Source organism: Atta colombica, unplaced genomic scaffold (genome assembly GCF_001594045.1).
Source record: "Atta colombica isolate Treedump-2 unplaced genomic scaffold, Acol1.0 scaffold210, whole genome shotgun sequence".
NCBI classification, from domain to species: Eukaryota; Metazoa; Arthropoda; class Insecta; order Hymenoptera; family Formicidae; genus Atta; species Atta colombica.
The window spans coordinates 1,861,700-1,889,587 of record NW_017259306.1 but is presented as its reverse complement, the minus strand read 5'-3'; the positions used below and the strand labels follow the sequence as shown (position 1 = coordinate 1,889,587).

Sequence of the window (27,888 nt, the reverse complement as noted above, 5' to 3'; positions counted from 1 at the left end):
GTTTTGTCGCTTTTGTCTTCAGTTCGTCGCTTTCAAAGTTTTGTTTTTATATTTCTTTTAGTACATTACGATGCTTTTCCGTTCCAAGGTACGATTCTCTCTCGCCCATTTATATTCGCCTATAGACTTTCGCAAAGTACGCTTATTGACGTAGACAATACATAGGCGACGTTGTGCAGTTCATAAAGGATATCTAATAATTCTCGCGCAAGGTATAAAGATTAATTTGATTGACGACTATGTTACTTATATAAAGGCTATCTTTCAATAGAAACAAAATTTAATAACAATAAATTATAGTAAATAACAATAGTAATAGCGTTTAATAACAATTATTCAAACAACAATTGTACAATATAAATCATGTTATCGCGCTGAAAGACTCTCGAACTTGTATAGTTTATTTTATCGATTGTTTATTCATACGAGTTGCGTAGAGTGTTGCGTGAGAGGAAAAATCAAACGGTTGAAGTGCGACAGAAAAATCGAAAGGAATATATCTAACTAACGTTTACGATGGTCCAGCTCTACTTCTAATATGGATGATTCAAGAAGGTCAAAAGCGTCGTCGAGATCATTACAAAAGGTAAATTGGCTAATCTGAGCTGTCCGCCGTGCTGCATCGCAGCTGGATGTTCCCCTGTAAAGCGAAAGATTAATATTCTCCTTTTTTCTTCTTTCTTTTTCTTAACGGAGAGCCGAGTGCGGCTTCGCGAGATATTATTTATTTTCTCGCAATATACTGGATAATCGAGGCTGAATAGCGCATAAAGATCGCTATTAGGTACATTAAGCCGCCATACAGACGTTGTAACAACGTAACAGCAGGTGCGTTATAAGATTAAGAAGTATACATACCATTAAGTACATGTACTAAGACTGTCTTTGTATTAGCATTACTGGGATGGCAGGTGTATTGTCCGCTGTCTGCCGGTTGAGCACGTTGAATTAAAAGGTATGACGTCGTAACCTCGCCCTTCTCCGTGATAACCGATACCCCGCCTCTCGGACTGTCATAATTGATCACCTGTCACATGCAGGTTCCGGAAAAAAATGTTATTCTAATTAAATCTCTTCCTGTAACGCTTATACAATAGTGTTCGACAAACCGACGAAGAGATCAATTAATGGATGATTAATTAATCTTCCGTCGGAAAAAAAGCTCAATCGGTGAACATCGGTGATCGGTGATGCTTCATAGAAGAAAGGAACGAAAAAAAAAAGTAGCAAAATCCTTTTCGTTTGGAACGTAAATGCGAGAGAGTAAGATAAATCTTCGATTCCGTTATTCGCCATATGAAAGATTTTATGGAATTAATTTCGTATTTAGTAGTGTCTCGTAAACGCATCGGGATACAATTGCAGTTTAGAGTTAGTATTTTATCGAGAAACTTTTCCTTCTCTTTTAATTTACTTAAATAAACGTACGCTTTTTTTTTATACGTAGCCAGTAGCGTGTGTTATCGTGTTTATGTTTTTTTTTGTATTTCGTACGCGGATTAAAAACGGTAGCTTTCCTTCCGGCTCGATCGTGTTTCCCAGTTTGTAAACTGGTGGGAGTCTAGTTTTGAAAACTTTTGGTGAAACCGATATAGCAGTTATCAGTTTATGTCTGTATTCCGCTGAAACTCATAATGTTTCAAAGCTGAACTTACAACACTTCCAAAATAAACGAATCGTATGTCACTCTGTTGCAGAATGAATTTCAAAAACTTTCGGAGAGATGCACACGGCGGAGAAGTACTACAAATCCGAAAATACAACTACAATTCAGGATATGTCGTTAGTTTTATACTAAATGTTGTTTTTGCGTTATTTTCTTTCTCACAGTTTGAGTATCGTTTCCGCGTTTCGGTATATGACAATTTCTTTATCCGCTCCTATTGTCGTTTTAATTTCTGTCCACATCACTTATTCATTCTGCCTCTTAAATTTAAGCAACAGCTTTTTATTCTTCTCACGTCCGTATAGAAATGGATTTTGATTGAATCATGCTGCATGCTTATTACATTTTGCGACGAATCCTGTATTATCCGCAACAGCATGTATTCACGTAATGCATATTTATCGAGAATCTACAATAGATTGCCACTTGCGACTTCAATATTAAACAAATAGTGATTCATGTATCCATTCGGATTCGCGGAAAATGTAATATGCGAATATCTCTAAAACGATTCGAGATATCAAAAATTCTGTCTAGTGTCGCATATTTCATGTAAAAATTTCAAAGATAGTGTTGTGCATTCCCTATATCAGAGACCGAAAACGAAAAATATTTCATTTGCTTTTAGTCAGGACGAAAGCAAAATATTTTATTTGCGTTTTCCTTTGCCATACAAATCAGATATAGCCCGAGTGAATTTTTTCTGAATCAAAATGAAAAGTCAATTATGAAATAAGCCCTCTATATTTAATGAAGTTTCGATATAAGCGGAATTAATAACTGTTCAAATAATTATTTTAAGTATCAATGTATGTACACATTCCTGTATTCTATCAGTATTCATATGCAAATATATATATATATACATATGCATGTTTTTAATGCTGTTATTTGTAAATTATATGTAAATACATTTTATTATTGTTTCGTCGGAATAACTGAAGAAGCATTTTTTTAAACAGCTTTTCGCGTTTAGAGATTTTTTGAATCTCTTAAAAATATTTAGAAACGAGAAACAGCAGCACATATAACTTCCATTAAACTTTTATTTAATGAAAGTTTAGTGTTTAACACATAATATTAACATATTCTCATTTCATAAACTGATCCAACATACATCAGCATTTACATGCCGTTACTACGGTTACATGCCGTCAGCGAATTCCAATGTAACAATGGCACGATGGCTAAATGCTGTTGGTGGGCCACAAAATGTCTAAAATTCTGAAAGTGCAAAATATCAAATTGGTAATACTTAGTAATTGACATTAATATTCATGTTTTTAGCTCTCGAATATAATGTTTATTTTCCTATTTCAGCATGCGTGATTCTGTTAACACAATATCTTTTTTTTTATCCGTGCGGTATAATTATTATTTTCAATGAATAAATATTTTATAGTATCTACAAAAAAATAAACGTGAATTTAATCTCCTACACGAATTTGTTTTCGTTACAAAATATGCTCTCTTTTAGAAGATTATTTCGAAAAATTCGTACAATATTTTATTTTATTCCACAATAATCTATGTGCCTATAGAATTTTTAAGACCTGATAAACTTCGGTATGATATTTTCGAAACTGAAATGTTTGTCTGAAATTGAAAGAATCTGAAGTCAAATAATAATTCAAATTAAAGTTTTTTTTTTTTTTTCTGTGATGTAACTTTTTCAAAGCGATCTTATGTAAGTTTTTATAATGAGGATACACAAAACGGATTATACTGTGTATAATACTGATTGCTTGGATCGATAGGGAGGAAGAGGAGATTGCTGTGAGCGGAAACTCGCAATTGAACACACCACTATTCCGCAGGTTACCGCGGTAATTTTATTTCCTTGTGAATTATCAAGATTTCGTTGCACTTTGACACGTATATGTATACGTATTTTAATTTTATTCGCAATTATAACATATTATATATAATGGCAAACATCATGCATGTAATTACGCATAAAGTTAACACACACTAATGTCCAAAATCAATTGTATCAACGAGACGGCGGTAGCATGATTGCGCGTTTACCGATATTTATGCTACATACTGCATATCTCAACATGCATAATTCTCCCAACGAACGGCAAGGTTAACTAGGTCATGGAAGGAATGCGTGCGACGAGACAGACGGAAAATATGGGGCTAGTAGGAAATACTGCATGTCAAATTTTTCACTCGAAGCTACGGAATATCGAGGCAGGATTGGCTAGCACGGATGCAGTAGTGTCGGAACGGGATAGAAAGCGAATGATGAGACGGAACAAGTATGAAGAGAAATCTCCACGCATACGCGACACGGAAGCTTATGGGATCGAGGACGACAGAACAGATAGATCTTTGGAAAAAAAGAAAGTCAAATTCAGGAAGATAGACTAAGAAATAAAGTGACAGACGGTTGGAAAAAGATTTGGACCCGCATGGATTGCAAAAATCGGATTGCGAAAAGAAAATCCTCAAATGAGAGAAAAAGGTGAAAGAGAAAAGATAGCCAGTGAAAGGATGGAAAATAAATCCATTCGTGTGCGGAAGAAAAGACTAAAAGAAACTTCAAGGAACGTAAAAACGAGAGCAGATAAAAATAATCAGGTTTATAAAATATTAATTATATGTAGATAAATATTAATAATAATATAAGTGAATAATTTACTTATATTACAAAATAAATAATATTAAACAAGCCACGTGGTAAACGTCAAGAACTGAATAAGAGAATTGGCAACAAACTATAATAATTAAATTATAGGCTACACGTTTATCTCAGAACTGTGCTGTAAATTGCGAAGAAATGTCGACCAAGTGAACTGAGAAAAGGTAATAACGAGAAATGAAGATACAGTGCGTAATATTGGCTAGTAACATTACGAAACTAGAAGATATCGCGAGAACGACGAGAGAGTTAATGCGATGAACTGTCGGTGGAGTTCGAAAGTAAGAATATATAAGACCTAAGTAGAGAAGCCCGCGAGGTACAGAGACAGAAACATGGTCGTGGAAATAGATGTTGTATGATGCGACCAGGGTTGGTAAAGCATACTAGAAAAAACTTTACGTTGCAAAGGGAAAAGGATGAAAGGTGGGGGATAAGAGGAGATAGGTTTTGAAGTTGAGAAATGAGACGGAGTTTCCGCGGTGTTCGTACATTTAAAAATTCAACAAGGAGAAACGCTTCGAACAGGTAATATTAAAATTAAAAGTTTTTCCTCCTCCTCCTCTGTCTCTTTCTCTTCAGCAAACTTAGAATCTTAGATTTAAAAACTTGCTTAAAACGGGTCGCATGATAAAGTGAGAACGGAGTAGATCGAGTGTGAGCGTAAGTTGAATGGGAGAAGACAAAGAATTATGGTAGAGCGAAGAGAACAGTGGATTTAAGTTACCATCTTTTACGCGATGTGTCCTAGTTGGGGATGACGATCGAAAATTAATTTGCTGAAACTCCTTCTCTTTCTTACTTTCATTTTCATCAATGAATCTATTTTCATAACTTGATAGTAACGTACCTCATGATCGTGAGTCCAGTAAATAACCAAGGGTGGCTCAGGACTATGTCGCACGACGCAGGTCAAGTTCATAGTGCTATCCTTGTTTATGTACATTTCTGGTTCTCCGATGATTATCGTCACTGGCTCTATGAATAAGAACCAGAGAATATAACATGTAACATAAAATATTAACCCCTTCAGATCTTATAATATACATGTATCAAATTTGAAGACATTAGTTAGTTGAAATTATTTAATTCTATTAACATCATGAGATCTGATAAACATAATAATGTACATGTTGAAAAAATAATCAAAATTTTGAAAAAAATTAATTATTTATGAATTATTTATTAAAGCGCCCTTGGATTAAAAAAAATTTTTTTTAACAAGCTCCGATAAAATTAAGTCTGAAGGGATTAAAAATCACATTATCAATCATTAAAAAAAAATTAGATCCAAATAATATGTAGAAATTTAATATTAATCGAGTCGATAAATCATTAACTATTTTAACTATTTTAATTACATCTATTTTTATTTTAATTTAATTAATAATTAATACTAGCTTTTATTAATAAGAAGATTCAATCGGATATCTTGTATGGAAATTCAATATTAATGTAATTAATATTAATGTTTAATATTAATAATTCATAAGTTTGTATTAATATTAACATTTATAAAACACATCGTTACATCAACGGATGGAATTAGACATGGATGGAATTTATAAACACGGCTTGTAAATCTGCGATGGAAATTCAGTCAGCATTTAAATCCTAAATTTAGTTTGAATTTAGATCATATAGAGATTTATATTATAAATTAAAGAACACTATCCTCAAATTATACATGTTTATAGATATATAATTTTTATCCTTCGCGATGAAAAACGTGCATGCGTGTGCGCGCGCGCATGTGTGTGTGTGTGTGTGTGTGTGTGTGTGTGTACAGGATGGCCGTAAGTTTTGGCAAATCAGTTTTGTGTAGATAGAGTGAACTAAACTGAGTCAAAAAGTTCTCTATCTGTTTGTAATGGTTAACGAGATATTAATTACCAAAAATTCACTAAATATTGATTTTCAAATTTTTAACTCAAATACTATCAAAAAACAGAAAAATAGCAAGAGATAAAAATTGCTTATTTTCTTCTTCCAAGAATTTTTTTCAGAATTTTTTCAGAATTTTTTAATGTCATACTTTTGCATGGTATAAATAAAAAAATGCAGTATTAAAAAGTTGATAAAACATTCTGAAAAAATTCGTAGAGTTCTGTGAGAAGAGAATAAATAATTTTTGTCTTTTGCAGTTTATCTGTAAAGTTGATAGTTGATTTGAGTGAAAAATTATTGAAAACCAATTTTCAATAATATTTAGTAATTAATATCTCGTTAACCATGAAAATTGCAAAATGGTAGAGAACTTTTCGACTCAATTTAGTTCATTCTACACAAATGCGACTGGCCAAAACTTACGGGACTTACTCTGCACGCACACACACACACACCCACACCCACACACACACACACACACAAATATATCTTAAAGAATCCAGCTAAGAAATTCATTATTTTAACAAAAATTGAACATTAACATCAAATAAAAAAAAATCTCGTAATATATTATACATCATTTTATCTAATTCCTGAAAATTATCAAGTTATTGTCAAAATCTATTAATATAATTATTATGAATAATATGAATATTACATATGTAATGAATACGTTCACACTATTTATCTTCTGTTTTATTACGGCAATTTTACAGTTATATATCTATTTTAGAGTTATATATGTTTGTTGGAAATGTATTGGATTTATTTATATACGTTAAACTATACGTTTGTATTTTTATGTAATAAGTAGCATAAATCATATGTCATTTGCTTTTTAATTATCATTTATTTAATGTTTACATATTCCATTAAGTGGAAATTAATTAATTAAATTAATTGAATTCATAAAATAACTTCTTTATGACGTTAATTAATCTATGACATTCGTTACTTTTCAGTACATATGTCATCTAAACATATTTTTGATTACATAATGATACAACGTCAAAATAACGAGGGACAAATGATTTACTAGCTGAGATATTAATTTTATTTTAACTATAATAACAGTTTGTAAAAGGGATTTTACATTTTATCCTCGCGCAAGAATAATTATATGATAGACATCTCAAATTTTATATTTTCATAAAATTTTATAATTAATGAAAATTATATTTTATTTGATAAATGGGAACTTCATAAAAATTACAAAAGAAAAAGCTAATTCATGATAAAAAGACATTGCATGTAATATTGCATATTTACAAAGAATTTAATACCCCCAATTAAATTTGTTATTGCATCACCTATTGACTTTTGTTTTCTTTATGATATTTTTTAATCTAAAATAAAACTGATATAATCAAGGGTAGTAAAAGCTTGCAATGAATTTGAATCATAATAAAAGAGATATAAAAATTATACATATTAAGCATATTTGTTAAATAATCTTTTTCTGATATGATATTTCTCATTATTTTTTAGGAATTTCCTAATTATTTTGCTATAATATTTAATTCATGGACGTTAAAAAATTGTAATAAAATTGTAATTTTAACAAATGAGAAAAAAATTAAGATAAATTGAAAAGCCATGTAATTAATGACAAATTATAATTCCATTAAGCAAATTACATTTGGTAATTGTTTACCTATCGTTTGTCATTACTATATTTAGAAACATTGACATTATTGATAGAATAAACAAGCACACAGTATCAGATGTTTCGAACGATAACAAATTGATTATTATTAATGCATTACAACTGAAAAGTTAATATCTCAATTAATTATTTTTAATAATTAGTATTTCTTTTCCTGCTTTATTTATTTCACTGCGTGTTAAATGCTATATCTATACAGCAAAAGAGAATTTATCGTGGTTATATAATAATCCACTTTTATCTGAGATAGTTTCGGCATAGTATTGAAAACCACCAGATTAATTTCTACATAAATTTCGAAATGAGAGGATACGAGATTATTAATATCAAGTTAATTTTAAGTTTAAAATTATGATGCTGATTAAAGTCATTATCGAAACGAACAAGTATGCATAATGATAGAAATTTATAATTCGCGAAATTCACGGAGATTGCAGTCTGTCTGTGGGATCACCGCGCGAACTTCAGTGAGCTTCATGAAAAAAAGATCTTAAGATGGAGGAAAGAGAAAAGTCGATATCCCACTTTCATAAACATAATATTACATTTCTCGATTATATCTTTTTGATATGTAATTTGATTCTTCCGGTCAAATTCACCGATAACGTCAGAGTGAGCAGATCGCGGGGAGACAAAGCGGTGGTAAAACACTTTAGGTCGCGTGTCTCATTGAGCAACTCCACGTGAATTAAGTCATGCAGTAAATCAGCGGGTCCGTGGTGCGGCAAATGCCGCGGGTATATCGCGATGCACGTGCGGTGCACATTAAGCTTCCGGCGGCAAATAGATATAGCGTGAATTTCCGCGTCGTGGCGAAATCAGTGGTTCCCGGGCTGTATACTGAAGAAGAAAAGCGAAAGGGCGATAAAAAAAAAAAGAAGAAGAAAAGAAAACTAACCGACGACGGAGAGGAGCATGGAATGACCTATGGGTGGCGTCGTAGACACTTGACACTCGTATGTGCCAGAATCTCGTCGTTGGGGGTATTTCACTTGTAGCGTCCAGTCCTCCGTGTGAGGAAAATGCGACGCAACGAATCTCTGGTCCGACGTGTACGTCTCGACGCCCACGGTGAGAAGATGGATATCCCTGTGTCTCACCCATGACACCTACAAGAAAAAAGAAACACACGTTGCCCATCCACTTCACGTCCGCAGAGATCCCTGCAATTCGCGCGGATCCGTGCAGCGTGCGCAGCTGAGTCCGCACGCTAGAATAAACGTTCACAGGATTCGATCAAGGGATTGTAGCCGGTGTAATTTAAGCGGATTTCGATACTGTGGACGTGTAAAAATGATTCTTACGCCCATCTGACAATAAAACGTGTCCCTCGTTTTTTCCTGCATGCATATCGGTGATGCGCGAGACTTTTTTCGCCAAAATATCGTATTAATTTATATTCCCAATCTCGACATGTAATTCGGTCTTTCTTTTTTATGTTCCTTTTTCATTTTATCTTTTTATCGATAACATTCGACAGATCGTGTCCTTATGTTTCTTCGCCGTGTAGAAATGGATCGACGTGATTGATTTACATAAACGCAGCGTGCTTTTGAGCGATATTATATTAGCGGAAATGTGAAATGCCGAACACGTAGAATAAAAATGCGTATTCTCCCATAAAAACGGCTTCATTGAGTTTTGTACGCGTGCTTGGCGTACTGAAGCTGATATGAAAAGGGGAAGAGGTACAGGCAGAAGGACGGTAGCGTGGCTTTTGTTCATGTGACGCGCAGTTACGATCTAGTGCTAATGAAAAGCGCATATTCGATTTTAGTTTTAATAGAGAGAATGGAACAGCCGGTACGATTGCATTTTTGCTTTCAGTTCACAAAAATGCTTCTATACTTCTACTATAAATGCTTCGAAAACGCAAGTTGAAATAATTTTTTCAAGATCTGACAATCATATTTCAACGTTTGTTAGAAGGACATAATTAAATATTAATATCGAATCCAACCGGAAATTTTACGAAAATACGATTACATAAGAAAAAGGTCAACAATTTTTTTACAATCAATATTAAAGTAAGAGTTTATTTTGCAAAATAAGAGTCGATATTCATATTCCATCTCTCTGTTACATCTAACTGTAATCTTAGAATACTACAAACTATGTTTACATCTTAAGACATACGGAAAGAATGATTTTGCTGAAATATCTAAAAATTTAGTTACATACAAATTTGAAAATAATTTTGTTGAATCATCAAAACAATTATGTAGGATACTCGAGCTGGTTGTTGAAATGTCAAAACTTTTTGTAGCCTTGTTCATCAAACTTAAAGTTTATAAATGTTATAAATGTATAATTATTTTAATGATACAACAAAATTATTTTCAGATATGTATTCTAGCTAAATTTTGACATACTTCAGCAAAACCATTTTTTGATATTCGTATATTTAAGACAGAAATCCTGAATTAAAAACTACCAGTACGGATGTACATATTATGAAATACTTTCTCGAAGCTAAACTACGAAATGACATTAAAACTGTTTTTTGAATAAATACTTTTTTTTAAATTACGTTTTTACTTGTAAGAGCAAACGAAATGTTTGAAATATATTTACATTATTTTCGAATATGGATATATGTAGGACAAAGCAATCATATCACATAGTTTAGCTTACACTGACTGTAATTAAAATAGTTTAGCGCCCTTTGTCGTTCCGCTTCAATAACACGGATTTGCTCGCGTGCTTGTCGACCTATATTTACCTATCGTGCAGCAACATTAGAAATCTCGCGATTGTGCGAAATATAGGAGGAACGATTTTGTGTATATACGCACGATTCCGCGAACGGAATATATGCTTACAAGCTAAAGTGGAAACATCGATTTATCAATTTACGTCAAACTTGTACGTTTTCGAATACTTTAGCTAGCCATCGGAAAATCCGAACTTTCCTCTTCCTTTCCTTTCCACCATCGTGATTACCGTGTACAATTGGCTACCATACGCGAAAAGTCGCGCGCAAGTAAAGAATCTTAAGCTTTCAGAACTCCATTTTCAAAATGTCAATACGTGCATTCACTTCCAATATGACAGTGTTCGTAAGTGCACAATTTTTCGATAGCGACATGCATCGAACGTACCTTTCTGATGTATTAACTGATGTATGCTGACATATAATAATAATAATATATAATAATCATAATCATAACGCATGAAAATATAATATTTATATATTTTTGAACAAAATATCTCGTTTAAAACTACTAAAGAGTAAAACGTTAATCAACACGTATTCTCAGTGATATAGAAAAACTAGCTTTTTCCACAATTAATTTTATGCATAAAAATTCTTGTATTACGTTATGTTATTAATAATCTTTTATTACTATCCTTATATTAATATAAATTTTTCGCTGAAATTAATATAATTTCATAGGAACGTGGAAAATGTACGTTGCGCGCGCGCATTTTATAAAAAAAAATAAAAAAAATTCGACTGTTCACACAAAGCTGCAAATTTTACCGTTAAAACATAAAAAAAGAAAAATATTTCCTTTCCTCACATTTAGTTTTATATGTCAGAATTTTCGAGATACGATCTACGTATTAATTCGTCATTTGGAATAACAGGTTTTCCATTAAAATTAACGCCCTTCGTATGAGGTCGGAAAATTTACATTGCTCTGTGAAAACGTAATTCAACTACCTACGCATGGATGCAGCAAAGAGACAGATTGCCGGTGAAATATAAAAAAAAAAACGGTGTTAACAAAATAGGAACGCAAGCAAAAACTCAGACACGAAAGATATGCAAAGGGGAATGTGCTTTTTTTTGTTGAAATTCCTCTCGGGCGTGAAGAAGAAAGGAGGAAGTATTGCAGTCTTGCCTATCTTCTCGCGATGTTCTTCATAATAAGTGTCTTGTGATGGGCCAACTTTGTTATACATGTGACGAAAAACAACGTGCGGCATAGGAATATGAAATTGCGCACAGTCAAGTTTGCAACTAACCGCATTTCGTAACTCGTATAAGTTTTGGAACGTCGATAGCCACACGACTCTTTTCTCGACTCTCTCTCTCTCTCTCTCTCTCTCTCTCTCTCTCTCTCTCTCTCTCTCTCTCTGTGTAATGTATTCATAAACTTCTTTTATAAATGGCACCACGACGTCGCAAATAACTGTACGTACATATTTATCCGCCACGACAACTTTAATCGCGCGCGTGTTTTATTTCACTCTAAAGAATACTGTATAAGGATTCATGATAGACATCAGTCAATGTACGTATATGTGCGAGAAATATTGCGTACCTAATAGACAGGCTTTTAATACTGCGACTAAGGCTGTAGTGTTTCGAGTCGATTCATTTCTGGTAAAAGTTTCCGGCGTAAGAGTATCGCTGGCGAGAAATATTTTTAGCACTGACAGTCAATTTCACGATATGCCAGAGATAAAAGTGGCACTCGCGAGCTACTATGTGCATATTACGAAACTAAAATTGTACGTCTCTCTTCGATATTGAATGGACTTAGTTCAGCGTGCTAAAGATATTTTCTAAAGCCTCATCATTCAAATTTTCTCTTAAAGAGCTTAAAATAAACTTCAGAACGGTTCCCTTTACCATTACTTACTTATATTTCACGCTAATATTATTAAAATCGCATTATATTAAACTTTATTGGTTATTATAATAAGCGAGATAACGTTATTAGAATATAAAACTACATGACTTTAGAAAACCTTCAGTCATTATTAGAATATTACAGAAACTCTATTATGTACACATCTCTTCCATCCTTATTCCTAATCTCTTTACCGAATTTAATGTAGAAAGGTAACATTGATTTCAAACGGTTCGAGCCACACATTGAAATTCCAATAAATTTTATCTAAGTATTTATTCATACCACGTACACTGCGAGAAGTATTTGGTATTGTATGCTAGTAATTGCATGGTAAAATAATTACAGTTAGAAACTCCCGTTTTATTACTGTTAGAATGTAATAACAATTTGTATATTTATATATATTCAATCAAAGAAAAATACATACTTGGCATGTTAAAAATGATTATAAATTGCAGCTAAATTACGATTCAAAATCCGCTTTGACGGAAAATAGAATTCTCTCTTTTATTTGATTTATTCCTATCGGTCTAAATTTACTTCACTCGTAAACTATGATGAATGTAACCATTTTTTCTCTCTGTGTACTTGGCATTGAAATAATACTCGAAATATATATATCGTTGCGTTATGTCTTTTACAGAAGTAAATGATTTTGCAGAAACGAGGAAAGGAAGGATATTTCTGTAACTTACCGTTTTGTCACCTAAATTTCGTACTCGACAATTCAGCGTCGCTGTTTTCCCGACGAGGGCTGTCACGTTGCGAGAGACCGAAACATCAAAGTACGGTCCTCGATCGAGCGGCTCGGATGCACGATTCTCCTGTGTCCTGTGATCGGCCGTGCATTGAGTAGGTCCTTGCACTTTAACCAAACACAATGTTGTATTTCTATTTTATTTTGTTAGTGAAGCTAGAATCCTAGAGATCCTTTAACGCTGCAAGGATCGCGCGGAATGTTGTAATTTACATCACTTGAAAAGATCGCGAAGATATATTATCGCCGTTCCATTCGAGCGCATTGGAGTAACCGATAAAAAGTTTCGTTTTCCAGTCAATTAGGCGAATTAACTTCGGATCGGGATATTATACTGTGTCTCTGTAACACTCCCCGACAAAAAGAGAAGAACAATTCCCTAGATAAACGTTTCAAAAGACGCCTTTATTTTTCAAAAGTTCTTTAAAAACTTTTTCAGACATTCGTGGATTCCCCTGTATCGCTTGAAGCAGTATATGCAGCGCGTAATAAATAACAATGATTTATTAAAGCACATCCCGCGAAGTAGTAGTTTAGGTCGTAGAAAAAAGTTGTATTATATTCCCGGGCTAACAGTGTTCTTTAATTCTTATTATCCGTTCTTTCTGTTGCAAAATAACATAAAATTAAACACACGTTACACGCGTTATACGAAAATACATATTATTCGTGTTTTACATAACAGTTTTGCATATTAATATATTTTAGAGATCGTATATGATAAACCTGCAAAAACCGATAATAAATATAATTTACTATTTACTCTCGGTTCTTTGGCAAATGTTTTACAATGAAATGAAATCATAACACACTAAAATAACATTCTAAAAAAAGATAAGTTTTTTTATCAAATCTTTTTTATAATTTTTTAGCGATATTGACGGAAGAATTTTTGTAATAGAAAGTCTTTTTTTATAACTAAAAAGAAACTAGACCTGCAAGATCGTAGCAATTAAAAACAATGAGGACATCTTTCTTAAAAGCTGGAAGGAGAAGAATTTATTTGAGACAGAGAATGTCCGATTGAAAGTATCTAACTTGTACGGCTAATATCATTGGAAAAATGGTACATTAGAAAATCGTATGTTCATTATTTCTTTTATTTTTCTACGGAATCTGTTAATATTAGCAATTAGCAGGAAATTGGCAGATTATTTCTGACAACATTATTTCTTGTTAAACTTGAAGTCGATCCCTTCTTATTGAAAATGTCGGAGGTTGCTATCTCTCCCACAATTTCTCAAACTTCAATATTGAATACCTTAGCAAATAAAACCGGAAAAAAGTTAAAATCTTTTTTAAAATAAATTCAAGTTATATGACGAATAATGTTCCACTAGCTATTTGCGTCTCTGAGATTTAAATCGCGCAAAACCTTTCATTTGCATAATTCAGGAACTTCTGGTTTCTTTATCGTGATGTTTTATAATCAATTTGGTTTTATCTCGTTTTCTCCTTCGAGAAAATTATTTTGCATGCAAATTTCCATAAAAATGTTTATTCTTTCTTTCGTAAAAGAACACGCTGTCTACCACTTTTCGTATTTTTAGCTTCCTCTTATCTCTTTGCCCTCTCAAACCCCCTCTTTTTACATCTCTCTTTTTCTCTTCTGTGATATTAGAAGATTTTATAAAGTTTACGAAAGTATTCCATGTACGTCCTGAATATGAACAATGCATATTTGTTTTTCACTGAATGGAAATTCACGTTTGCACGAAACGTCGAATTACTATATTCAACATTTATTTGTAAATGTAATTGTATCTCAATTCAATATTATTCCGTGATGTCCCCGTATTAGATTTATAAACAGCTATAAAATAGCCATATCGTAAATCGACACAGTGTGAACTCTCCATTACCCGTTTATCAAGTTTCCTAACGTCGTGAATCGTTCACCGTTCACAGCAAAGTTCGTAACTTTGGTCGGATGTTTTCCGTAAATATATGTAGCCGTTTATACACGAACGTCAACTTGAAGATGAGTATATCCTCTGACTTCCATTAATAGTGAAAATGTGTAACAATGCGAAAGAACTTTTTATACGTAACAAATGATATTATATGCATATAAGAAATGGGATATATAAAGTGTAGCATGTGCACACTTGCGCACTTTCTTGCGGAATGAGAAAATTTCGCTTGCGATATCGGTAATGGAGTCTTCGAATCTGATAAGACTACCGTCAGAAAATCGTGCGTTAAAAATAAATGTAGCTCCAAAAGGGTAACTTTAAAGGGATGCAGGTAGTTGCGCGAGTAAATATTTACCTCCCCGCGCTTCCGTGGGATTTGCGCGGTCCCCATATACTCCTTGGTTAAAATACATATCAGAATTTCAACCCTCTCGGCTATTTTCTTCTATGCTCTACAGTTACTTTCACAACAATGTACAGTGGATTTAATTTCTTTCCTTGTTTCTTATCACGTCGCTGTATACATTCAGTTCATTTTGTAGTAGCAGCGACTAATTGCGCGTTTGCTCAGTTCCACGCAGTCTTAAAATACAATCCTAATTTAATCTTAAGCCAGGACTAAAAACTATCAATGTTGGATACGCTGTAAGAACGTTCGTATCGTCTTAAGAAGTGTCTCAACCTACCTAGTCCTATCACAAATGATTTTAACTTTTGAACTTTTACTCAATTGCAACTATTTGACGTAATTTCTTGCGCGTGAAAAATATCAGTTTGTCATTCTGTTTTAAATTTCGTATTTTCATGCAAAAAGTTATCTCATAATATGCGCATCGCAATTTATTTTATTTTATTTTTTTCGATTTATCCTTTCTCTCTGCTTCTACGAAATCGATACAATAAATATTTATCTATTTATTAATAGGAAAAAAGTGAATAAAAGCGTATCATGTTGATTTTTTTAATTTCCGAAATTATTAATTCTCATATCGGTCGTAGCGTAAAAACGGAAAAACAAGAGTTACATATAAATATTTTTGTGCGAATGAGAGTCAATTAAATGGCGCTCGGAGATCGATGAAATTTCTGTCTAAAGAGTAAAAATTCAATACAGCGGTCACCATGGTACCGCTTACTGTTGAATGAACAGTAAGGCCAAGTTAAGCTAAAGGCCGAAATCATTAAATCCATTGAAGCGATAGAAATAAAATTTTACAGTCTTCGTTTTAGTACAATCCTGCAGAAAATATAAATTGGATTGGAGAATACACGTGTAGCGTATCTTTCTCGGTAACATTGAAATATGATAAACAGATATTTCACATGTGCAAAAACATAAAAGAGTTAAAGCTTGTCAAAAGAAGAACATTAAAAAGCTTATACTTCATATATTGCGCGACACAGAAATTAAAGTTTATACTCGCATTTTCAAGTGTTCTTTTATTGACTATGGCATAACATTATGTCACGATATTGCTTATCTCATTACATTACCAGTACATAGGACTTTCGAGTTAATTGCTGCATAAACCCGTATTTTGGACAAGGCTAATGTTAATACTAAGTTATTACGAAGTTAAGACTAAGTTTGGAAGCTAACTAAACCCACTGTAATATACCGTTGGCATTCTCCACCGGGCTGGGTACATAATATTACATTGCTCGGCTTCTCACATGAAAGGGATAAGATATTCAGCGTGTATCACGAAACAGTAAAAAGACAAGGTTTACATGCCGCTCGACTCATACGTGCTTCGCGTAATGTCATTAAACTGTTTTGAAAAGAAAAGGAGTGGTTAACGCGTACTTTACTCTTGATGTAAAATCGTAAATCTAATTTTGTCGCATCCCGTATTAATCGAACCGAAAACATGTTGAAGCAAATACGGTGGGCGCAACGGTCAAGAACCATTTATCGGGTGAATGACCATCGAAGCATATTTTTGATATTTGTACGAAGTGCAATGCATATTTTTAAGAAAAATTATTATTTTTAATTATCATGTAATTATAAATTAAATTTGTTATTTAAGGGAATTTATTGATCGTCCGTTAATTTTATCACAATTAATTAATATATTTTTCAGGTGAAACTAACAACGTACTAACTGTACAATTACGACTCTCAAACGTTTAAGTTTCTGCATGAATCTTTAAGTTTCCGGCTCATCCCTTCTTGTGCTTATCTCCGAAACTATGTGTAAAAAGAGAAAGAAAGAGTGCGCGAAAAACTGAAACTTATTAAAAGCCAAGAAAATTCCTCGCACGTTTTTCAAATCAATGCAAATTGCACGAACAGAATTAATATATAGAGGCTAACGAGCGGAAACGATTTCATTTGCGTGACAAAATTAATAAAATTGTATTACGCAATATTTATTAATATATCGCGATTTTACTAATTTATTGTTCGCGTTATTCGAGATGAGATGAATGTTTACTGTTGTATTTGCCTAAATGCGGATTTCGCTTCGAATTGTACGACGGATGCAGAGATTTGGCGTGTGCCGTCGATGTCGGCGATGTGCAGGTGATTGACGACACGACCGGTCAGGCGATTTCCGAACGCGATTTATTCGACTTACCCGAAACCAGCAGACCGAGGGTCAAGATTAGACACCTCATTTTTTATCTCTCATACTCGTTTTGGAGTGCCGGTCGATTTCTTCCTCTTCCTCGTGCGCTCCGATCTCCAATAGATCCTCCGATAGAACGGGATGGCGATTGCCGCAGGCTTGTTGCCGCAGTTGTAAAACGACCCGCGAATTCCGTATTTTGCACGCCGAAATTGACAGCAACGTGCGCCGGAAAGCGGAATCAGGACGAGTTTATCGGATAAATCGACGATTTCCAGTTTTTCTTGCCTCCACGCTCCATGGCATCGTTACATCGCTACTTCGGACTTGCGAATCTATCCCAACACGATTTTTCATCGCGACGGCACGATCGTTATTTTCATCTCGCGCTCAGCCCGCATAAGTCCGCTCTCGCAAGCCCGCTTAATTCGCTAACAGCCTCGCAGTGATCTAGATTCGCGTAATTGAAAAGCACCGGCGGGGCGTGATACGTGCATCCCTCTGAATCTTTGTTCTCTCCCTATCTTATCGCACTCTCGGTCAAGTCACTCGCCGTGGCCATTCAAAGTACGGAAATCAGCAGTGTTCTTTGGTTCTTCCAGAGGTAAACTCGAGTCTTGATTCGTTTCACCGTCTGTTTTTCACTCTATTTAATTCTCCGGTTAATTTGCCGGTACGAGAGATTAAAGATCAGCATCGACGAGGCAGAAAGCCAACGCTTCCTGTTGGAAGGAGGAATGAACCGCGTTGCCGCAAAGAACCATGCGATCCTGTTTCCTATTGTTTCCTGTCGGCGACAGGCGTGTCTCCGGCGCGTCGTGGCGCCGATCGAGCAGCCGGTCGCGCGACGACGATCGACACGCGGTGATGGTGATCCCTCTCTCTCGCAAAAGGGATGATCTTGGATCGGCGGGCACGAGTGGGCTAACGAAGGGTCAACTCATTGCACGGATTGCCGAGCGAAACTGAAGAGAACTGACAGTGCGTGTGCAACGCGGCTTTGCGCGGCCCTGCGCGGCCCGGGAGAGACGCCCTGCCATCTATCCTCGCCACACACCCCGCTCTCTCGTCCCCTCACTAGGGGTGCACTGTGCGAGGAGATGAGGGTGATATCCCTGGCGCAAGCGTGTATCTCTCTTCGTTTTATCGTCGTCGTCGTCGTCGTCGTCGTCATCGTCGTCGTCGTCGTCGTCGTTGCCGTTGTCGTCGTTGTCGTCGTCGTCGTCGCCGCTCACCCTCCTGCTCTCTTCTTCCCTTTTCCTCGTTTTCTCTCTCTCTCTCTCTCTCTCTCTCTCTCTCTCCCCCCCCACTTCCTTCTCCTGTTCTCTCGTTGCCACAGCATCCAACAGCATCTCTAGCCGGGAATCTGGAAATCGAATACCACCCTCGCGAGATACCACGGCGCCGATTAAACTTGGCAGTGGATCCTATAAGATCCATTCGTGTTTTTTTTTTCTTCCTTCCGATTCTATCCTTCGTATCTCGGTGCTATTTCTTGTCGAGTTTGCGATTGTTGTCCAGTCGATTGAAATATCTCTAAATGTATGGAAATTGTATGCATGTGTACACATGTACATCGGGCTGTTGTTCTTCAGTATTACACTCCGTTTTATAAATAATAGGAGAGCGCGATAGGACGCCGATGTAGAATATAACAATTTAAATAACGTATACTGATACATCTTTTTTACCCTCCTTCTGTTTTTATTATTTCTATTGGAAATTTCGTATCCTCGAAAAGAAACTTAATTGCCTAATATTATAGTGAAAAGAATTGAATATCAAAAATTGTTAAAATATGAATTAAAAGAGCGCATGGAACTTATTAAAAATTATGTAAAACATTGCATGTTCTTCATTATATCGAAATATTATATGTATTAAACATACGAAAGTCAAAATATCTTTTTCTTTTGAATTTTTCAGTATATTTGTTGTTGAGTTTCATACTTCTGTATATTACTCATTTCAAATTAATCTCAAGTTCGTTTTATTAGCTATTAATTAACTGGTTTATTAACGTTCATATGATTGTTTGTTTTTAATTTTCTGCTAATACAAATTTGCCACAGTAATTAATGGAATTCTTATAAATGAGTTAGCGGGATGTTAAGAATGATAATAATTATGTATATGTTTACAACTGTAACCTTGATATTGACTTTTTTCTTTTAGTTCTTTTATAAAATAAAATATATCGTCAATCTTGTACGAAAAGAGAATATTTCATGTCGTTTCAACCTTTTCTTGCGAATTCCTTAAACCGTGAATGCATTAAAGACGAACGATCGGAAGCAGCACGAAAACTTTCGCGACAACAAATACCGCATTTAGTTATGCATCACATTTCGCACTGTCTATATTTTGCTTTCATTTTTTCCGAACACTTCGTGTTTTAGGCCATTTTTGCAATATTGTTTGCCAGCGAAGATCCTATTCCCTTTGCGCCGCGTTGTTGGCGTTACATCGTGTACTGCAATATTCCGCCCTTTGATCACTAATCGGCTTATTAGCTCGATCCTTTTTCTCGCTAGCGATCGATAGTTACTTTACGTTACTACGCTACTTTACGATTTTCGCTATTCTGCTTCACAGCGCGCAAGTACCGTGGCGAAATATAATCAGTCAACAAAAGCTTAACAGACAAATATTCAATAAACAAATGCCCGTTCGAATTAACAAATAGGTTAATAAATTCCGAGAGAAATTCAATTGTGCTTTGCAAGTTTGCGGAATTGTCAGAAAGGTTCGTGCTCATTAAGCGTATCTATTGCTTTGAAAGTCTGTTGAATGTTATCTATATATTCCTCCGCGCTCCGTTCGAAGAACGAAGAGTTCTTTTTTTTTCCACAATCTAAAACGGCGATGTTTAACAATTGTTACAGCGAAGCACACGATGAATGTAAAGCGAGAAACAAAAGAGCGGAGTAATTGTAATTTCTCAACTCTTGTTTTAAAAATGAACGCAAATGTCAGTTTCTTTTAAATCAGAAAAAAACAGGAGTCGCTATGAACTTTAACAGGTGAATATGTGTGTTATTTTCAATTTTTTCCTTATTTACTGACGCATGTAAAATATATAATCATTCAAAGCTCATCATTCATAAACTCAAAAAAACAAGTAATAATCTGCTGTTACAAATTTTAGCGTTTTATTTATTAGAAATCACACACACACACACACACACACACACACACACACACACAGAGTCTGTATGTAATGAAAATTGTTCAATATTATGTATATTTTATATATGTACATACATATAAAATATCATATTCCAATTAGATATATTTAAAATTATTTAAATTATATATTTTTATATAATTTAATATATCTTTATATCTCAGATAAATATTAATAAAATAAATAAAAATTTATAAATAACTTTTTTACTTCATTTTGCAAACATTTTTTTGCTATAATATTTGAATTGCGAATTTTAAGATACCCTATATACATAAATTAATTTTTAGTATCAAAGTAATATTCAAATACATGTAAAATAAATATGCAGAGAATAGTAAATTAAACTTTTATTAAGTCTAGATCTCTATTCAGTAAAGTATATTTAAAAAAATTAGTATATTTCCATACATTATTATTAAAATAAAAATAAATAGAAAAAGAATAAATATAAAATTAAATAAAAAAGTATGGATGCTAAGTATATATACTTATTCTCTGAATTCTTTGGAATAAAATTATAAAGAGTGAAAATTCAATCAGTTTTGAAAAAGTCTGGCTCCAATCTTTAAAATTGAAATTTTATTCTTTAGAGTGACAATTCACTTTAAAAGATTTAGAGAGAGAGTATATAACGATATAATAAAATATGGAAAATACGTACTATTAATTATGCAATTGTTCAGAATGAATTTTAATCGGAATTATTCCCTTATAGAAAATATAATAGAAATATCGCGAATAATTGAACAACATTCAGATCGAAATTCATTCCAAATAATTCTACAATACATGCTGAGGGCACGTATTATTACTCTCTAATAAAAAGAATAAACAAACAAAATAAATAAACGTGGAAAGAGAACAAAATCGAGGCTATGTATGTACAATGAAAATTATTTCTTTTAAAATCGAATTCACATTATTCAGATATATAATCTATCGATAGGCGATTCGATAGTATTCGAGAGACGGAGCGTGTGCTGATAAGTAGTTTTGGTTACACCGTAGGTTATGTTGCCAGGGTTGCATGCATCGTGTGCAATTATAAGCAAAATAATTTAAATATGATATCAGAATATAATATTAGGTAGTTTGTAAGTGGCAGTTCAAGCAGTTATTTTAACTTATAACTTCGAGAAATAACATCGTTTTCAACGTAAATTAAAATGTATTACAAGTAACCTCTAATTCTGAACCAGAAAAAACGTTTTGTCAAATCTGTTTTATTATTTTCTCCCCTGAAGATGGATGAACAAGCGTGTCCACGGTGTAAAACCACCAAATACCGAAATCCATCGTTAAAGTTGATGGTAAACGTCTGTGGGCATACATTATGTGAGAATTGTGTGGATCTGCTCTTTCTAAAAGGTTTGATCTATTTCCATGAATATTTATTATATTTTATTTAATGAAGACAGAGAGTGTAATTTTAATAATACCTACAATTAAATTTAATTATTTAGGCTCAGGATCGTGTCCAGAATGCAAAATCCCACTAAGGAGGACGAACTTTAGAGTTCAAATGTTTGAGGATTCTATGGTCGAAAAAGAAGTGAATATAAGAAAACGTATCCTACGAGATTTTAATAAAAGAGAAGAAGATTTTTCTACATTAAGGGAATATAATGATTATTTAGAGGAAATTGAGACTATAATATACAATCTGGCCAATAACATTGATGTAGTTGAAACAAACAAGAAAATAGAGCAATATAAAAAAGATAACAAAGAACAAATAGCGAAAAGTAAAGCTAAACTTGGTAGAAACGAGTACGAACTAGAAGAAATGATAGAATTGGAGAAGCAGAAAGAGGAAGAAAGAAGGATAGAAATTGCAAAGGAAGAAGTTGAGACAAAGAAGAAAAAGATTCGCGAGAAGGAAGCTCTGATCGACGAGCTAACGTTCTCTGATGCAAATGCCAAAAACATTGTTGAATCGTTTGCTTCTGCAATACAGACACAGAAGAAAGAAGCGAAAGCCTTGTCCTCCGTTAGGGCAACGCAGTTTAGTACAGGAATTAAATTTGGTAATCAAGGAAATCAGAATTACACAGTGCCAAAGATAGAAGAGGGACCTCTCTATTCTTACACGCCTATCTGGCAACAGATAGAAGGTCCGTCACCACCGAACTGGCGAGAACTCCAAGCTCGTGGATACGTTTCACATATACGTAACGAATGTCAGGTTGAAAGAGCGGGAGGATTTAAGGCACATGTCGCATGCTTACGAGCATTGCAGGAAGCGATGGCTGGTCTCTATCATAATCCTTCACAGCGACAAGCAGAATTTGCAACCGTATGACTATACAAGACATTTTCAAACAGTGAATGTGATATATCTTTGTTTGTCTTAATTTTTTTAATAACATTAAATACTGTTTTAATCAGCTGTCAAATTAAGAATTATTGTTTTTGTTTGTCATATAAAATACATGTTAATTCAAAATTTGTCATACAGTGACAGTGCCTTGAGTATAAATTGATGTGAATGTGACATGATATAGCTCAAATTACCAAAGCACTTCTGCCATCAGAGAAATTCTTTCTGCTTTATTAAATGTATATATATATATATATATATATTTCTCATTTTTTAAATAATTTTACTGTTTATTAATAAAAATATATTTTGTATCGTTATATTTACACTGGTGCATTCCTTTGCGATTAGATAGGAGAAGAAAAATGTGTGTTTCTTAACAAAAACATATTATATTATATTACGCTTAACAAAAATACAACATAAAATTTATATTGTTACTAGTGTCGAAATATTGTGTAATATATGTACATATATGTATTACATAATATATAATTCTGCGAAGAAAAATTAAATTTTTACGATATATACGTAATTTATATGTGTCGGTGTTGTTTACATAAGATTATATATTTATAAGCATATTTAGAATAATTACTAATTTATCTCAATTTATTTGTAATAATTTATTATTACGTCATATATAAATTGCGTACATATAAAAAATAGTACTTTTGTCAAATATATAATTACGTACACTTTCCGAATCCTTATCCACTGTTGCTCTTATAAATTGCCTATTAGGCCCGCAGATGGCAGCGTTAGTCTTATGATATATTAAAAGATATCACTACAAAAATATAAAAACATAAAAAACATGTTTTTTGAAAAGAGAAAAAAATAATTAATTTATTAGGAAATTTGACATCGTAAATTATTTTATTATACTGAATATATTGCAGATAAATACGTAAGAATCGAAATCATTCACATATATTAAAATGTGATTAAATAATATTATTAAGAAATATAATTTTACGTATAAAAAAAACTAAATTTTATATACTATAAGAAAGCATAAAATTATGGCATCTGCAAAGTGATTTTTCTGCAATAGCTAAAATATTTGCTTATTTTTCTAAATTTTCAAATTTCCCAAAGATTTTGATTAAACAAATGTGAATAATTAGTAATTATTCAATAAATTGATAAAAATACATAATAAATTACATAATTGTCAATATTTTACTATAAAGCATTCCCTAAATTTATTATTAAATAATTATTTTGTATAATATTAATAATTTAAATAATTCAAAGTAAATTTGGAAGTTGAATGATAGCTTTTAGACACGATAAATAATATTGTGCAATATCAAATATTGTGCAGCAATATTGACCATTTGCATAATGAATAATGAATAAAATAATGAATTAAAATAATGAATTAAAATCAATATAATCGAATTCCGTTCTGCTATTATAGCTTGAAAATACAAGATCTTTAAATGTTCTATGTTTAGTAAATAAATTTAATAATAAGTAAATAAATTTCATTTATTTAAATTAAAATATATATATTCAAATAAAATAATAAATATTAATATGCTTTTTATTGATTATCGCAGATTTTGCATACATACGTAATTTATTTTTCTGTTATAATTCATATTCATACTATTATAAAGGAAGTAGAATGATTTTAGCAACACCAAATTTGAAAATTATTTTTATGTTTGTATATAATAATAAGATACGCAATTAACACACATATCTTTATAATATAATAATACCGAGATCAATTTAATTTCATATTATATTATTATAAATTATACGTTATGTACAATATGAGTGTTAAGTGGAATAGAAAGTCGCGGATTGATAGACAGTATTTTTGTAGCGCATAATAAAGATAAATTTGTAATTCAGAAAATAGCGATATTGATTTGAATCAATATTATTTCATATTTAAAAATATATTTAAATTGATTCCAATCACATAAAATAATAGTAAGATCCAACTTAACCGTTTAAGGAATTTATTCCCTATTCGTGCATTTACAGACCTAAGAAATTCTTTGTTTAATACTGTTTGTTTTTATACTAAACGTTTCTTAAACAAGTAGGATAATTTAAGCAATAGAAAGTTAAATATTTAAAATCACTTTGCTATTACCGTCGCTTGAACAAATTTACGTACCAATGTTATGTTTAGCGTTTTCCTCTTCCATTTTCGTGTTTTTGTAATGTAACAAGTAGAGACATAATTTTTATGATGGCAATGTCCTTTTTTTTTCGAAATAAAAAAATTGCGAATTTTTATATCGTTCTTACAGTCTTTTCAAAGAAAGTCATTGTTGATTATTCAGAGTATCCTTATGTGAGTGTATTAATCATTTAATTACCATAACAAGTTTTCTATCATCTCGTTAGACAGAAAAAATTTAAGTTACGTTTCTGAATTGTTTTATAATATTTCAAAATTAATAGTTACAGTCAACTTTTATTCCTAATTAATTCTTATATTTGTCAAAAGTGGCATCTTATTGAGACAGCCGAGAATAATATTTTCGAGCGATACACGGAAAAAAACAGCTAAAAACTTCACTGATTCAGCAAATCTACAGCCGTAATATACGGACAGTCAGTTTTCTATAATATATCATAGCAAAGTTGACAGCTGAATAACATCAACGATTTGTTAAACCATCAAATTTTCTCAGTTATAGACTCAGATATATATTGAAGTCGCAGTAAGTTTTAGCTTTGTTACACCACTCAATCTATTTTTTTCCTGTGATAAATACTTATCATATAAAAAGATACACTGTTAAATTCATAATGTCAAATTATATCGAATTTGAGTTATTTTTAATCATTCCTATAAATCGCTTATTCAATGTATCGTTAATTTACATAACTAAAACAATGGAGTGAAACAATTTTATTGAAAATGTATCAAATTTGACTCAAATTTAGTTAATTATTTGACGTATAATTAAGTCATACGTCAATATGAATTTAATTTTACAATTAATTATAAAAATGGATTGATTTACATTTTGACACATATGGAAGCTAAAAATAACAAAATATTATTTAACTCGAGGGATTAAGTTGCCATTGCGGCTTTGATATCTAACAGTACACAATCCGGAGTATAGCGGTATATTTCAAACGTCCGTTTTTGAATTCGAGATGATTTCTCATCTCGAGCGATGAAACGATTCGAGGCGACGCAGATAGCCGCGGTTGCGTTTCACGTAAGTCGGATTCAGTGAGTCCAAGCGCGGATTCAGTGAGTCCAAGGAACGAATAGCGAGCGAGCGATCGTACGCGCTCGCACCGTCCCGTCGCCGGTGTGCCAAAATGCTTAATTAGCGCGAGTGGAGCTTCGGAGAGGCTCTTCAACGACGCGACCAATCGGTGAGCTACGAACGTACGGCGACTCCGCCCACCATGAGAGCCCCGTTGCCCTTTTCCTCGTGACTACCGGCAGTACCGGCCACAGTCCGTACGCGAACGTTCACGGAGTGTTGTCTCGGTCGTGTCGACTCCGGTTGTGGTCACCGTTCGCGACGACGACGTCTGTTCTTGCTTCGCGTGCTTTTCGCTAGCGTGAAAGTTTTACCGATTAAAATTCCTGAGAGTTCGTTAAATCTCCTTATTCTCCCTCACTCGCTCGGAGGACCGTGCGAGATTTTTCGGAGCAAGAAACGACTTACCGGACGATTTACAGGAGCCGATTGGCTCCATCCGCGTTATTCGATTGCGTCGCGTAACGGCATTCGAATCGGTCGCGCGTCGTCGGAAACATGTAAGACGAGACGAGGAACCGAAGCTGGAGAACTTTCGTTCGTCTTTCGAGCACAGAGGCATAGCGCGAGAAAAGGTGACGCGGGTACCGCGAAGTGTCGATCCGCTCCGGTCGCGCGCTCCGAAATCGCTTGGTCCTGGACCATTCGTTTCGTCTCTCTCTCTTTCGCGCGCGATCTTCGGCGACCGGAGATCTCACAGTTCGACGTTTCGCACGCCGATATATCGCTCGCGTTCGCGGAAAGAACGATGCGAAACACGGACCGTCGTCGGCGGCGCATGTAAGAATGCGAGGCTGAGAAGGCAGCACGAACGGACCACGTAATCTCTTCTCTCCTTCGCGCTTACCACGAGAAGATTCGACTTCAGGAATTCGGCGGCCAAGTTAACAGAAAGAGAGAGAAAAAGAGAGAGAGAGAGAGAGAAAGAAAGTCCATACGGGATCGCCGCACGCAACATCGTACGCTCGTCATGTCAATGAGCTACCTGCTCGTGTCTTTGCTGATCGTCGCGTGGCAAAGCGGCGCGCAAGCCAACTGGTGGTGAGTCGAAATTGCAACGTATCTTTTACAGCTAAACGAACCGGAGCACCAAGAGGGATTCGTATTTAACGCGTCGTTATTAAAACGGAAGCGTGTGACAGTTACTAAGGAATAATCCCTTATTAAATCCCTGGCTGCCAATCTATGTTAAATTGTTTAGAATATTGGAATATTCATTTATGTGAGAGTAAAAACTTTTAGAATATTTTAAACTAAGGTTGTCATAAGGTATCAAGTCATACTAATAAAATTAATGTAAATATATATTACAAATGACTTTTAACTCTTAACTTTTAATCTTTGCTTTTTTTTAACGATAGATGCGGAGCAGTTGTAAGAAAAAAATAACATTGTATTTATTAGGTATCGCAGAAAGTTC

General features: G+C 33.6%; 3 protein-coding genes across 4 annotated transcripts in view; 2 read left to right on the top strand and 1 right to left on the bottom strand.

Annotated features, from left to right (window-relative positions):
• Window positions 1-431: 431 nt before the first annotated feature.
• On the bottom strand, window positions 432-18,050 carry LOC108687699 (hemicentin-2-like). The gene is made up of 6 exons (XM_018193617.1): window positions 17,711-18,050; window positions 13,148-13,317; window positions 8,765-8,975; window positions 5,164-5,291; window positions 859-1,027; window positions 432-640 (listed from the first exon to the last, which is right to left on the bottom strand). Exons 1-6 carry the CDS (start codon window positions 17,748-17,750, stop codon window positions 534-536), a joined length of 825 nt encoding a protein of 274 aa, XP_018049106.1. The 5' UTR covers window positions 17,751-18,050; the 3' UTR covers window positions 432-533.
• Window positions 18,051-21,912: 3,862 nt separating this feature from the next.
• LOC108687698 (CDK-activating kinase assembly factor MAT1) lies at window positions 21,913-23,275 on the top strand. 2 transcript variants are annotated; one of them, XM_018193616.1, is made up of 3 exons: window positions 21,913-22,047; window positions 22,136-22,259; window positions 22,355-23,275. In XM_018193616.1, the coding sequence occupies exons 2-3, from the start codon at window positions 22,136-22,138 to the stop codon at window positions 23,191-23,193; spliced, it is 963 nt and encodes a 320-aa protein (XP_018049105.1). In that variant the 5' UTR covers window positions 21,913-22,047; the 3' UTR covers window positions 23,194-23,275. The 2 variants fall into 2 exon arrangements, with proteins under 2 accessions (XP_018049105.1, XP_018049104.1); XM_018193615.1 differs by having other exon boundaries at window positions 21,913-22,059.
• A 4,163-nt stretch (window positions 23,276-27,438) lies between these two features.
• The window catches only part of LOC108687686 (protein Wnt-1-like), a 50,281-nt gene continuing 49,831 nt past the window's right edge, over window positions 27,439-27,888 (top strand). Inside the window, exon 1 of the mRNA XM_018193599.1 lies at window positions 27,439-27,509. Within this exon, the coding sequence (XP_018049088.1) occupies window positions 27,439-27,509 (71 nt within the window). The remainder of the gene's footprint in view (window positions 27,510-27,888) is intronic.